We start from the raw sequence: 15,449 nt of genomic DNA, 5'->3' as shown, positions 1-15,449 counted from the left end.
TTGCTTGTCAAATTTTTTTCTGGTACGAAAACCTTATTTTTTTATTGAATACCTTTTTTTTGTTTTTTTTGTTTTTTTTGTGCTTGTCAAATTTTTTTCTGGTACGAAAACCTAATTTTTTTATTGAAGACTTTTTTTTTTTTTTTTTTTTTGCTTGTCAAATTTTTTGGCGGCCGATTTTGCTCCCCCTGTGGAAAATCCTAGGTACGCCACTGCTAATTATGCAACGCCGATGTGCATAAAATGAACAAAATATATCAGTAAAATTGTTAATACAAAATTGGTAGTGACTATTATTATTTCTGTCTTTCATTTAGTTATAAGAGATTATACTGGATTTGTCCCCATGATAAGCATAAGAGTGTATTATGTATCCGGTTCGGACATGTCGGATTAGGCAAAGATATTTGTCTTACAAGATGAATCCGACTTCAAAGCACCGTTCCTTTCTGGGGGCTCCCATCAACGAAGACAAATACATTTTCACTGGGTTATGCAATCAGGTAGCTAAAGCTAAATATCATTTTGTAGGCTACTGTGGCATGTACGATTTATAAAAGTTTTAGACGAAAAATGTACATGCACGGGAGTAAATCCCGGGGGATATATCCCCCAAACTTTTCGGAGAGGGTAGGGGGTGGCATGTAAATTCATCCCCCACACTTTTCAAGGCAGATCTGATGTTTATTTCTTATTTCAGTTTAATGACAGGTAGTTAGAATTATTGGTTCAATTCTTCTTATAGAAAACAACCTGTGTTTACTAATCAGTACATGAAGATAGGCCGAAAAGATGGAAAATGTCCAGAAACTTAACATTTGGCCTAATTCTACTGATGAACGTAGTCAGCTGAGGAGCTTCTTGAAACATTTGTTAAAGGAGAATGAAACTTTTGGAGCAAGTTAGCTTTTGTGAAAGCAGAAAAATCAAAGAATAAGATCAACAAAAGTTTGAGTAAAATAGGATTAGCAATAGAAGAGTTATGAGCATTTGAATGTCGAGATCACTAATACTATGGAGATCCTCCTATTGGCAATGCGACCAAGATCTATGATGTCACAGATGAACAACTCTCCCCTTTTGGACACTGAAAATATACCCCAAAACATCTCTTTTTGCTCATTCTAATCATATGACAAACGATTCATCAATGATATAATGTTGTGAAACCTCTGTACTTGTCATCTCATAAAGAGAACACCTCACCTTGTGATAGACTCTATAAAAGTGAGAATATAAGTGAAATAAGTACTAAAGTAATGAGAGAGTTGTACGTGTGTGACATCACAGATCTTGGTCGCATTGCCAATGGAAGATCTACATGGCATTAGTGATCTCGATATTCAAATGCTCATAACTTTCTTATTATTCATTCAATCTTCCTCAAACTTTCAACAATATTTTTCTTTGATTTTTCTCTTTGATATGGATTCAGCTGGTTTCAAGTGTTTCATTCTCCTTTAAAAATACTTTTTTTTAAATTCCCTCCTCCTACACACATGTAATAAACGTAGGTCCGCGGAGCAACCAATGTACAGAGACCGAAGCTTTTAGTCTATACTCGGAACGGTTCCTGTCTGACACTTCACACCATGGAGTTTCACGCACCGTAAGAGTGCCACCCATCATCTCGTCATGTCTATATTTCTTATAGGGAAAAGATCAGATGACGAGATCTTGGATCTCGTCATGTCTGCATCTTGTAAAATGATTTTGAGATCTCATCATATCTACACCCCGTGGTCAGTGATGCAATGAGAGGGGGCTGGATAGGGCATGTCGCGTAAAATTCATGAAAAGGGTTGCGTGTGAGCGAAGTGAGCGAGTCAAAATGTTGACATTTTAATTACAAAAATCAAATTTTGTGATAAATTTTTCACGTAATATTCAGAATATTGAATGATATGATATTTCCCATTTTCTCTTCCCTTCTCTTCCCGGCAGAAACAGTAGGGTCAGGCAACAACTGAGATAGGACTCAAAGACTTCGACAAAGTGCCATCCCTTACCTTATTGACTTATTGAATTCTATATGGAACTGAAAATTCTCATAATTTTTGTTAAGATTTTGATTACTCTGCTTTTAGATAATTACTCCAATACCAAACTGAGCTTAGATTTTCCTCTCTTTTTCGTTTAAATCTTTTTCATGTTCAACAACTACATTAACGCACGTTTGCTAATTATTCTTCAATTAATGTATGAGTCACACAAAGTTGTTTTTTATTGCCAAGCCTTCCGGAATTTAAATACATTTGTTAGCCGTCCTACACAATTATAGCCTTACTTTTCCAGTTACTATGACCTATATAACTACTCACATATATGCAAACCAGTGGTAAATTATGAACGAATTTTTTTATGAGTGTGATATAAAGCGTCAATGCTTCTTTATGTGCAATACTTATTTTTTTTATGATGATGTGAATAATAAAAATGATAGTAATATAATATTAATAGAAGTGATAATAATAATAATAATAATGAAATCTTAGATTAATTATGATAATGAATTAAATAATAAATGGTTAAGAATGATTGTATTACAATGATGATTGATTTCACAATAACGTATGTATGTATTATTTACCTCAGGCATGCGATTATTTTTTTTTACGAAGTTTGGAATTGTGTTTCTAATTCCCGTTTTTCATTATGTTGTAATTTTTATGTATATTTGCTTTTAAGTCTGAAAATCTTTAATTCGGCCTTTTGGCCGCGAATGATTTTTTTTGTTCAATAAACCATTTTTATTTTATTCTATTCTTTTCTTTCCTTTTTTTTTTTATTGGTGGCTAAAATTTGGGGAGCCCCCCCCCCCATCAGTAGGCCTACGCCACTGCACGCGGGAGAGATGATGAGATGACAAGATCTCGGATCTCGTCTACATCCTGTAGAAGATTTGATTAGATTTATTAATTTTCACATTCCAATAACAAAAATTTTCTCAGCATAACATGACAGTACATTTTAACAATCTAATTGAAATATATTTATACCTGATAAATTTCTCTTTTTTTATATTATTAAAACAAATAGCAGAAAAAAATATATATATACATATATCGACATAATACATTTTGAAACGTGGGAGACCTCCATCTTAAGCTTAGAGCTTGAAATTGATAAAGGCCTCGAAAGGGAAGGAAAACCAGACAAACAGTGCAATAAAAGAGACTAATCTTTTATTGCACAAAATAATAGGGATATTACCAAGAAAGTAGATATTAGATAGGGATAGAAAAATTCAAATGAGAAAGTTATATTCACAATGTTGATGAAAGTGCAAGTGTGCGAGAGTGCAGGTGCGGTGGGGGGGGGGTGTATTATCGGTTGGTACGAAACGCACAGATAATTTAGGTATTATATTTTAATAGTGTATTTCTCTTCAAAACAGCTTTGAATGAATAAAGTGTATATAGAGCATAACTTAATGTCAGGTGATAAATTGTTCCATAAATCTGCACCGTAATTGAGTTGTGTGCTATTATTAGTTTTGGATTTGTCAAATGAAAATTTGTAGAGTTTCGTGTGGGATAAGAGTGGATGGTGTTGTCGATTGTGAACATGTTTTGAAAGGAAGGGGGAAGTATCCCCTTCTTTGTATTTGAACATAAAGATTGCAGCTTGAAATGTATACTTATCTGAAATTTTTAATGTTCTTAATTAAAAAAAAAGGACTGGATCTAGCAAGATATTGTGATCCTGTAAATACGAAGTGCTCGTTTTTGTAACAAGAAAATCGAATTAAGTTTTGTATTACCGCAATTACCCACAAACTATGTTGCAATATGATATGAGGGAGAACCAAGACATTATAAAGAAGAAAAGGAGTTTTGGGGGGTAATAAGTATTTTAATCTGGAAATTATCACAACACCTCTGGATATGGAAGTGGTTGAGTTGGCGTAAATGACTATTCCAGGATAAGAGATGATGAGATGACAAGATCTCGGATCTCGTCGTGTCTACATCATGTGGGAGAGATGATGAGATGACAAGATCTCGGATCTCGTCGTGTCTACATCATACTAGGAGAGGTGATGAGATGACAAGATCTTGGATCTCGTCTATCATATGGTAAGATCTTGGATCATCATTTCTTCTACTGGATGTAGACATGCCAAGATCACGTAATCTCATCTTTTTCCAAAGAGATAAGATGTAGGCATGACAGACGAGATGATTATCCTAAACATCTGGGTGGCCTCAACTGCTCACATTAGTTGCGAACTCCATAAAGGATGTTCCGCATTTCAGATGACGTCATACGGGAGTTTCCCTTCGATAGCTGCTGCTTGCATATATGCATCGAGCGATGTTCGTGCAGCGCAGGCTCCACAGCACTTCACCACCGCTACACTACGGAGGTAACTGGGTCTGGGCACGAAACTCTGACTGAAATTTACGTTAAGTTGTAAACTGTTCTAACATGGCTAACAATCCAGCTCCAACACCAGAAAGGGCGATCTATGGTTTTGTTCTCTATCTTGGATCTATTTTAGGGTTCGGTGAGTACACGAAAGAGAATTTATTTCATATTTACAGGCCGGTATTCGGTAAGTGGATTAACATAATTAATGTTTGGTCCCATGTGCTGTGTCCTGTGTCGTCTTCTTCTTATTCTGTTTAGAGTTAGACAGCTGGCAGCCGTCTGTTTCGAGGAGTTTTTTAAACATTTTTTTTTTATTTCTCCTCGTACACAGACAGCTCGCTATCGTGCAGCCACCATTAGGGGGTTAACAATGCAAAATCCCCCCAACGGGGCATATGTCATGTGTAAATTGTCATGTGTTTTTGTGATTGCGGCCTCAGCCAAGTACGACTATACTCTGTAAAGAGGACTGTACTCAACGGAAGAAGAAGAATAAGATATCGATTTTTGTCTTTATTTCATAAAATATATAAAAGGAACTGTACCAAAATAAAGATTATTATTTCGTTTTGGGCTGAAATGCACCAAAACGGGGAAAAAACAGTGACTTACTTCGGCTGTTGCGCAACTTCACTTCCCTGTTTTTTCCGAACTTAATCCATAAACATATGGCAATTTTTTAGTCCCTGTACAGATTGAGCTAGAATTTCGGTCTCTGTATTTGGTAAGTGGAGCCAACGGAGTTCAGTAGAACAACCAACATAAACAAGAGACCAAAGCTTTTGGTCTAAATCTGTTGAGCTTGAGTGCAGTCTGTCTGACTCTGACTTGACGGTAAAATGTACAGCGCGTCTCTAAAAAATGTCCCGCTTAATTAATTTCAAAACTGAATATTATTCTCAATCAAACTAGGAAGCTAATTTTATGTTCTAACTTCTATAAAAATTTTGTTGGTCTTGGCTTGCTTTACTCAGTTACTCTAAAACAGTCACTCACAGGCACAGACACAACAACAGTCAACAGTACCGTCGTTTCTGGAGATTTATTTAACAATTTCTGACATTTTACTATCATCCCCATTCACCAACGGTAGTATGTTAGTGTGAGCCCGCATGTGTACCAGTAATCATTTCGCCTAATGGGCCTAGGGCCTATATACTAGTGCTTCGTCTAGATTTTTTTTTTAAGGTCTAAATGACATTATATTATCTTGAACGATGGCCCACTAATTTTGTTAGACTCTAAATCTTTCTTTTGATGCTGCGCATATTCCAAATAAATATAGAAACTATACGTTACCGATGATTTATTCCTTATTTTTTTTAATTTATTGCCGGAGAGGAAAAACTGGCAGTCGTGTGTTGCTGCCCTCTACGTTTGTTGAGTTAGGCTTTTATGAAGGCTTTCCGATTAGAATTTTCGATATCCTGGTCAATATGCGAGCGACAAGTTCCAAACGCACGCACATATAGACAAGCGCAATGCAACGGCACAAATCGCGATATATGGCGACTGGTAAAGACGTCGGATGATGTCATCCAAGATGGCAACTTATGATGACCAACGAAAGGATCGAGGATGACTCTGTTTTAATCATCATTTGAAAGGAATTAGTGGTAACTGAGGTCTTAGGTACGATATTTCTGAATTTTATAAATTTATTTTTTCTTTTTTATTATGTGACATTTTATGTACAAAAAAATGATCCGAAAATCGGGTTTCCGCCGATTGTTAGATCTAACGTTACTTCTAATACGTTGTCTTAACGTAAGGGCCAACAACACTTGAACAGTCTGAAGCCAATGCAGTTCAGCGGAACAACCAAATACAGAGACTGAAGCTTTGGTCTAAGCCTTAAATTCAGCCCATTCCAAGTTTGATAACAGCACTACTAAATGTTCTCCACTGTTTAGCATATCAACCCCATTTGATCATCCATAATCTGACCAGGGAATTCCCTGTTCTGACCTGGAAAATCTCTATGACCTATCCAGGCTAATCTTCCTTCCTGATTTTCTCCCTCCGTTGCTTTTGGAGATCAGCCCTATGAAGGCAGAAGTATGGCAAGTTCCCCCAAGTCTTCGCAGTCCCCTTTGTCTCCGCATACGCGTATCTGCGCGATTCTCATTAAAAAAGATACACAACGAACACAAAATATACACATGTAATACACAGATATTCATTTAAAAATCTGACCCAATATGGTGAAAAAATAATGAGTTTGGGCATTTCATGTGACAGCCTCTAAATGCAGCCTTTCTCATCAAAACCCCTGAATTGTGTGCAAATCAATGGGTGCACAGACATAGGCCACCAGTTTTTGTTCAATCTGAAAATGACTGCCCAAAGTTTTTTTCCAAGAAAATCATATATTTCTTATTTTCTTTCAAATTTTTAAGAGATATATTATATGGAACATTATCAACTGAAAGATTTTGTGAAATAAAAAGAAATTCATGTTAAATCTTAACTCAAATCGTTAGGTGCGCATACGTGGGGACCACCATCATATGAATCTGATGTTGATTATCATCCAAGGGTTAAAACAGTGCGTGTCGATTTTCATTGAATATACAGGGTAGTTTAATTGTGGCTATATGCAGGTTCTGAGCATGTATCAATATATTTCAATCACAATACAACCTTGACCATGTTCAGGAGGGCAACATAACAGCAGTACTTGACAGTTTGTTTCAAGTTTGATGATGGGAAATGCACGCTGATGGAGACCACAGGTCATGCCTGTTTCATGCCTAATTAAAAAAAATTGCATTATTGTTTTCATAAATTTTATTTGTTATTAAGTTACTGAGGTCAAGTTAATTCACATTGCCTTTTCATTAAAAAAAAATCAATTGTCCACTGGTAATGTTCGCTTTCGCAAAGTGTGATAAACTTGTGGTTTGCCTTTGATTGTTCAGCTTATTGTACGTATCAGTTCATTAAAAAAAAATCTAACTTCTGGATATTTCTTGCCATTCTGACCATGCTTAAGCCTTAAGTTTATATAATTTGATAAGAATCTTCAATCATGAAGGAGGCAGATCAACCCTAAAGAAATAGAAGCCTGGATCGATCAGGGAAATGTCCCTGCTCAGATAAAAAATAGGGGTTGAAAATGAAATGCAAGAATAGAACAGTGTTGCAAACATGGAATGGCCTGAAATTTACCACTGTTGTGTGTAACACAATGTGTATTCAACACCGCTGAAGTAAGACCAATAAAAAATTTCATAGGAGTTAAAACAAGAAATAAGCTTTCTATTACTGTACGTTTAATTGAGAATATTGAGAATACTACCACTCTTTAGAATGAATTCAGTCCTTTATCAGAGGGACATTTTGGGGGGGAACATGCTGTATATAGTCATACTTGTTTTAGGCCACAATCACAAAAACACATTACATTTGGTGCAGCTGAATAAAACTAAAAAGTAGTGCAAGTATAATGATGCATCTCAACCATTTAGGTCAAAACATAACAGTATTGACCTCATATATAGGCGATAGCTCATATATGGGGTGCTGCATTTGTAGAAAGTCGGCACCCGCGGTAACACACAAATGCACATGGCGACAAGGCTTGTTGCGGGGTGAATTGTCTAGTGATTTTTTTTGGGTTGGAGGATAAAATTCCTTTGTGAGGTCACTATTGCTCAAGCTGGAGTAAGATCCAGACGCTTGCAGGTAGACTATATACGTGCTGGCAGTAAGAAAGCATTGATAAGGAATATTTTTTTAACCTTATATGGAGGAGGCCCAACCCAACCAAAATTGACATGAAGGCTAGGTATATACTACCTGTGACCAGTCATGCCTTGAATGGAGGCTGCATTCGTTTCACCATATTCCATAATGCAGATCCTACCTTGCAGTTAGCAGTCTTGGTGACTGCCTGGTAAAGTAGGGGCATTGACTTGGCACGCTGGTGGTATTTAATATCACTGGTGATACCTATCCTTACCAGACATGACCAATCATACTGAAACAACAAGATGTCCTGACAGTTCCAGCAGCTAGAGAGGGAGGGTTCCCGGGACCAAAGCGCTCAACCCACCGCCGTCCGTCCCAAGTCGGGGGCAGCTGCTAGGGAACATGTTAGAAAGACACAGGATAGAGCATTAACCTGGGCTTGATGATCTCAACAACATCGAGGCTCTGCGTGTTCCTAACCAACACTGATGCAGATCAAGCCAGGAAGCGGCCAGACCAGGCCATGGTTTTTCAATCATAATAAAAATTCCTTATTGTACTGGTTTCTTGTTTTATAGCGGTTCCAGATGTGGAATATAAAGCATATTATCACCTCTTGATTTCAGGTGACGCGACAAACTATCACTATCTTGGCAAGCTGGATGTTCTACTACTAGCTTTGAAAAGATAGCTACATCCAGCTTGCCTCGTAAGTGATAGTTTGCCCATCACCTTCACCAAGGGTGATTATTTGCTTTAATACTAGCCTACTTATTACCTGTTTCACAGATAAAATCAATCTGTTTGGAGGAGTTTTTAAACATTCTTTTCTCTTACCTTTTGGGTTTCTTGTCCTACCCAGACGGCTAGCCATCTCGCACACAAAGTGAGGCTCAAAGGGTCAATGAAAACAGGGGTCTGATTTTATGAAATTGAATGAAGTGACATTGATTACTAGATTTTGATTGTTTTCAGAACTTCAATCAGTCATAGACTTGAATTTTGAAGTAAAAAGTGGTATTACTGGCAAAAATCAATGATTATAATATTGGGTATTGGTCCCCTGTTAATAGTGCAGAAATATCTTTTATCTATGTAAGGAGATGTGTAGTGTCCATGGGAATAACCAACTAAATAGAGGCCGAAACTTTCGGTCTAATTGTAGCCTAGTTTAGGAAAATGAGAAATGCGATACAATATCAAAGATGTTTCCTCTGCATTTTGCAGTCACTGTTGATATCTTGAACTTGATATGCAATGAGTGCATAGCTTTTTGGACCTCTTACCTTGCATCTATTTCTAAGAATTCATAACAAACCTTTTACTAGTATTTTATTCTTTTTGTACCATCTACAGGTCTTTATCTAATATGGGCTTATATTCCAGTGGAGCTGCTACATTCGCTTGGACTTACATATTGGCCACAAAAGTAATCAATTTTCTTTTCTTTTTTTCATTTGTTGTTTTCAAATTTATTTCTCCTGTCTTTCCTCAGTCTTTCCTCTTCATTCTTATTCAAACTGACAGACATGGTTGGTACTTGTATTATACTTGTGTAGATCCTACGATATACTCATGTGGTATACAAAATAAAAAATATATATTTTAACCTAAAAAAATGTTAATATAAGGAAGTGTAAACCTATACCAAATACTGTACACATTCTTTCAGGACTTACATATTTCAGTTCTATGTTTTGTCATATTTTTTCATTAAATTGAGAATTTCAAAGTTTTTCTTTTTATTGTAAATCACTTGAAAGTACTGCCACCATTAGGAAATGTTGATGTTTTACATCAGCATGGTTACAAAAATAATCATAATGATAATAGTAGGTTTTTATATAGCTCTCATGTCTGGCAGATATGAGGCAGGCTTCTGAACCTTTGAGCCCTTTAAACAAGTATTATACACGGTTAAATCTAATCTCATGAACCCATAGAGATCTGATCAGCTTACAAGAGACTAGTAGCCATTAACATGGTCGTTTTACAAAGGGTTAAGTGTAAGTTTAAGTCATGCTTTAATGCTGACATGCACTTAATATGTAACATGCAATCTTATTGACTAATATGCATTAATGTGCGTCCTCTTGGCATGATTTGACCAATGTGGTGGTGTGTTACATACATGTACATCATGCAACTAAAAATTGAATTGCGACTCTTAATTCTTTGGGAAACACCCTCCTGATCTGAAAAACAAAATTGCTTCTATTTGGATAATTATTCCACTTATGGAATGTCTTCTTGGGCAGACTCAACTTGTACTCAGTAAGTCTAAATTTGAATTTCAGTTTTACTCTACGTGCCATACTGAAGATGATATTTGTTTATAATAATTCCAGGGAGTAAAATGAGAGCCAAGCTGGTAAACAAGTCAGTCATCTTTTTGTGCTTAATTGTTTTTGTTATCAATTTTGTACTCATTTCGGTATGGTTTTATTCAATTTATTTACAGATACTGGGCTTTAGCACTTCCTGTCTATGTATGTGTCTTCCTGTATTTCATCTATATCTTCTATGTTGGTCATAGTTTTCTTATTACACCAGCCCCAGATTCTATGAAAACACTAACAGGTGAGTGTTATTGGTTTGTATCCACTTAGTCTAAAAGCAGATCATCTAACACCATCATGGCTAAACCCACTTGGTCTAAAAGCAGATGGTCTAATTCTCAGATCGTCTGACACCATCATGGCTAAACCCACTTGGTATAAAAGTAGATCATCTAACACCATCATGGCTAAACCCACTTGGTCTAAAAGCGGATAGTCTAATTTTCAGATCATCTAACACCATCATGGCTAAACCCACTTGGTCTAAAAGCAGATGTTCTAATTTTCAGATCGTCTAACACCATCATGGCTTAACCCACTTGGTCTAAAAGCAGATGTTCTAATTTTCAGATTTTCTAACATCACGGTTCAACCCACTTGGTCTAAAAGCAGATGGTCTAATTCTTGGATTGTCTAACATCATAATGGCTTAACCCACTTGGTCTAAAATCAGATGGTCTAATTTTCAGATTGTCTGATATCATAATGGCTAAACCAACTTGGTCTAAAAGCAGATGGTATAATTTTCAGATCGTCTAATATCATAATGGCTAAACCCACTTGGTCTAAAAGCAGATGTTCTAATTTTTAGATCGTCTAACACCATCATGGCTAAACCCACTTGGTCTAAAAGCAGATGTTCTAATTTTCAGATCGTCTAACACCATCATGGCTAAACCCACTTGGCAAAGCAGATGGGATAATTTTCAGATCGTCTAATATAATGGCTAAACCCACTTGGTCTAAAAGCAGATGGTATAATTTTCAGATCGTCTAACATCATTATTGCTTAACCTACTTGGTCTAAAAGCAGATGGTCTAATTTTCGGATCGTGTAACATTATGAAATGAGAAAAAAAAATGAAAATCCATATTTATTGTTTGAAATAGACATGAAATGAAATACTCTGAAAATGTGCTTTGCCAAATTGACGAGGCTCTATCCCTTTAATCGTTGAACACCAAACACGGTTGCAGCAACTCCCATCTTTTAACGTCTTCTGGTCTAACGCGGCTAGGGTTTGAACTCCCGACCTCCCGGCTGTGAGACGGACGCTCTACCAACTGAGCCAACACACCAGTTGGTGAGCCCCACCAGAAAATGAACATATTTTGAGTATTCAAGTTATGCCATCTGTTAAATATTTAATTGTGAATTCAGGTCATAAAATATTACATTCATTACAGTTTGTTTCTCTGTTGTGTTGAGTGTTGAATGCAGTCAACGACACTACAACTTCTGGCGAGCCCAGTGAAACAAACTGTAATGAATGTAATATGTTATCATCGACTTCACAAATAAATATCTAATAGATGGCATAACTTGAATACTTTTAAATATGTTCATTTTCTGGTGGTGCTCACTAACTTTTTAGCACCACTGTATAGACTAAGTGGTGTTAGAGCTAGTAAAATATAAATGGGCTTAATGGCGAGTAAATCAACTGGGGTGGTATTCTGAAAACTGTCTTAACCTTTCTTGTAACTCAACAAGATAACAGTTTGCTGAAATTATTTTAAATCAGTTTTCTTTGTGAATTATATGTGACATATTGGGGAGCCGATGCCTTTGAATGTTTTTTACAGATAAATGGCGCTATACAAATGCTTTTCATCATCATCATCGTCATCTTATTCTGAAAATTGTCTTATCTCTGTAAAGGACGTCCCCTATTTGTCTCTGACACACCCATTATTTTATCATTAACCAATAATCCAAGTTGTCATATGCTGAGGTCAACCAATAGAAGCATCTCTTCTTTAAAACCATTTAGCACATTATTGACCTTAGGTGTAATTTCCCTTGCGCCTCCGATGCTTATGCTTGTGCACTGTTTGCTAAAATACACATGGCTGTTTTTCCTGGCAAATTTTCTTTGAAAAGGTTAGAAAGTTTGCAAATCCAACCCTGTAATATGTCTGGAGTGTCTTCTTTTGTAAAACAAGATTTTTTTGGTTTGTATGCAGCAAGAAATTATTATTGTTGACTGAGAAATATGGCATGCAATATTGAGTTACAATAGCCCCCTACCTCGATTGTATTCTCCAAGACAGTTAACACAAAAAAAAAGATAAAGAGAATTTTCAATATAACTTTTATCTCTATGTTTTGTTTTGCGCACAAAGAAATTTATGGCCCGTTTTTTAACGCAAATTTCGCTCTGTCATCATGCGCGGTCAGTGAAAGTTACAAGAAAATTTACGAGAAGATGCAAGAATTGTCAGAATACTGATTTTATTGTAACTCTGAAGAAAATATTTGTCTACGATGATTTTTAGAATATGGCCCCTGGGATGTAGATACCTAGTTGTAGATGAATAAGCCAGTTCGTAGTTCCGCTCTGCGCATGATCAGAAGATTCTGCGCATGATCAGAGGAAGGTCATTTGTACTAATGTGACATGGTGGTTTAAAATCTAATGAGATAAGCACCAACTTTGATGTCTTGATTATTCATATATTCTTTTGAATTGTGGTTTTCATTTACATCCACAAAAAACAACAACGCGTCCACGAACGACTGGTTTTCACAGTTTGCCAAGTACATTGTGCAACATGCTATGATATGCATTCAAAGTAGGAATGCAACAAATACCTACATAAAGTGTTCATTTGTGTGCTATTCTAGTCTCCTGGTCTATTCAATTTCTTCATCCTGCTATGTAAGGCAAGCTTACGTAATATTTTGCTTTGAAATCTGCCTATCATAATGAAAGAAATGAAAGGTCATTTGACCGAAATTTGTCCATGCGTAACTACGAACTGGTCTATTAGACCATGTAGGATGAAACTAAACAGACAAAGCGGATGTAGACCAAGTGACAATGTATAGAGGTGATGTCCAATTTTGATCCTTGTTGCATGTGCAGCTTCTCAGAAGATTTACCAGTAAGCAAACTGGATTGCTCTTTCAAATTTACAAGTTATTACAAACCTTAAAGTTGTATTAGCCCTGGAGGTGTGACACATATTCTCACTGATATCACACTAAATGGAATACTTACCCACTCCCTTTTAGAATTGCCCGAGGGTTCCAAGAGTCCCGAGTACTTCAACAATATTGACCCATTTGCATGCTTGCCAGAGATTTTTGATAAGCTACCTGTTAGAAGGTTGAGATCGTTGGGCACATAGTTTGTCATCCAGAATTATCTACAAGCCAACCAACTACATACCATATTCTTTAGCAATGTACAGTAGATATATTCCTGTATTGAAATAACAGATATTACTGTATGATTTCATTTTCTTATTTCTGTTGCAGATAAATATGCCAAGGACCCGCCAAAGGTTGACCCACCCCCAGATGCTATTCCACCGATATATGATATTCACATTAGTGAGGTTAATAGACATCTATATATGAATGGGAAGCAGGAGAGATGACAAGAGCATACATTAGTGCTAGCTGAACAATTGTCTCATGGTCACAGTGATTCTGTGTTTCCTTGGGTTGGTGTCCTCACTACATCTCTGCAAGGTTCTTGTAAACTTCATCAAGGGGTAATCTTATACCCTTCCGACAGATAGACGTCCAGAAGAGCATTTCATCAACATTTTTTCTGACAAGTGGTCGAATCTGACAACTTTCCTTGATATTGATTAGCTAATAAACACAGTTCCTTTTGTAACTGTCAGATAAATCATCAAACGGGTCCTTTTAGATGCTCCCTGGATCACCTATGACTGACATCACAGACAAGATGTAATTCATCAAGGGTTGTACCACAGTTTAATAAGCCAAACTCACTCTAGACCGATTGAATATATCATATTATTTCCAATCAGTTTGTTTAGAATCGTTTTATGGGGGGTAATGAAGTGTGATGTCATCAATTTTTCACTTGTGTATTTCAGCATTTTTATGCCATATTTTGGTAGAGCATGATGAAATACCTCCACAATCTAAATTTGTTGGGAATCAGTCCATGAAGCCCAAAGTATGAACACAAAATTAGCCCCATTGAAGTATTATAATAGAAATAAACATAAATTCGTATAGTGCAGCTTTTATATGAATATATTCAGCTGTGCTTATTCAAAGCTCTTTTTACCCAATTCTTTGTGGACACAGCAATTTTCTTGATTAAAGAGATATGTTTTTAAATTTTGATTTCTTATGTCAGTTGGGGGTAGCAAGTGCAAATGCGCGATCGCCGAGTGTGACTTTCGTTTTGTGAGAGGGATCTGGAACAATAATTTATCTGTGGGACTTCGCAGGCTTTGACTATGTGATTGGGTTTTAAGTTTGACTAATTATGTTTAGTAGTGTGGGACTTGACCTATTAATGACTCATGTGCATTTAACATAATTCAATTTGAATGAAATTCTTTGACGCACTGGCAACCAGTGGAGCTCTCTCAGAAGAGGCGTAGTGGAACTGAACTTTAGTACATGATAGACAAGTCTTGCACATGAATTTTGGACTCTTTGTAACTTAGAAATAAGATTATCAGGCATTCTAAACAGCAAACCAGCGTATTATTGAAATCAATGTATTATTGTCCCGTTTCTAAATGTTACGAACCAGCCAATTGTCAAACAGGTTTTTGATGTTATTTGTTTACTTTGTGTGACAACCCTGGCAGTCCACATGATGCACATTGTATATTGTTATTTTCATTGGTGCATTGTGCAATATTGTATCATTATCTTTTATCCATTTTTCATTGCCAAAATAAATAATAAAAACCTCATAACAATAGTTTTTTTTTAAATTATGTATACTTGGTAATCACCAATAAGCAGGCACCTTGTCAAAAGTAGCGTAACTTTTAGCAGGGATCCCATTATAAGGCGCTATGCGTCTTATCAAAGGGACT

The 15,449-nt window shown here is 36.3% G+C and overlaps 1 protein-coding gene across 1 annotated transcript; it reads left to right on the top strand.

The window, feature by feature from the left end:
* The first annotated feature begins 4,301 nt into the window (after positions 1-4,301).
* Positions 4,302-15,335, top strand: LOC129276381 (phosphatidylinositol N-acetylglucosaminyltransferase subunit P-like). The gene is made up of 4 exons (XM_054912759.2): positions 4,302-4,510; positions 9,424-9,496; positions 10,529-10,647; positions 13,891-15,335. Exons 1-4 carry the CDS (start codon positions 4,432-4,434, stop codon positions 14,010-14,012), a joined length of 393 nt encoding a protein of 130 aa, XP_054768734.2. The 5' UTR covers positions 4,302-4,431; the 3' UTR covers positions 14,013-15,335.
* The last annotated feature ends 114 nt before the right edge of the window (positions 15,336-15,449 follow it).

This window comes from Lytechinus pictus, chromosome 14 (genome assembly GCF_037042905.1).
Source record: "Lytechinus pictus isolate F3 Inbred chromosome 14, Lp3.0, whole genome shotgun sequence".
Taxonomy (NCBI): Eukaryota; Metazoa; Echinodermata; class Echinoidea; order Temnopleuroida; family Toxopneustidae; genus Lytechinus; species Lytechinus pictus.
Note: the sequence above shows the minus strand (reverse complement) of the source record. Positions and strands in the feature narration are given on the sequence as shown.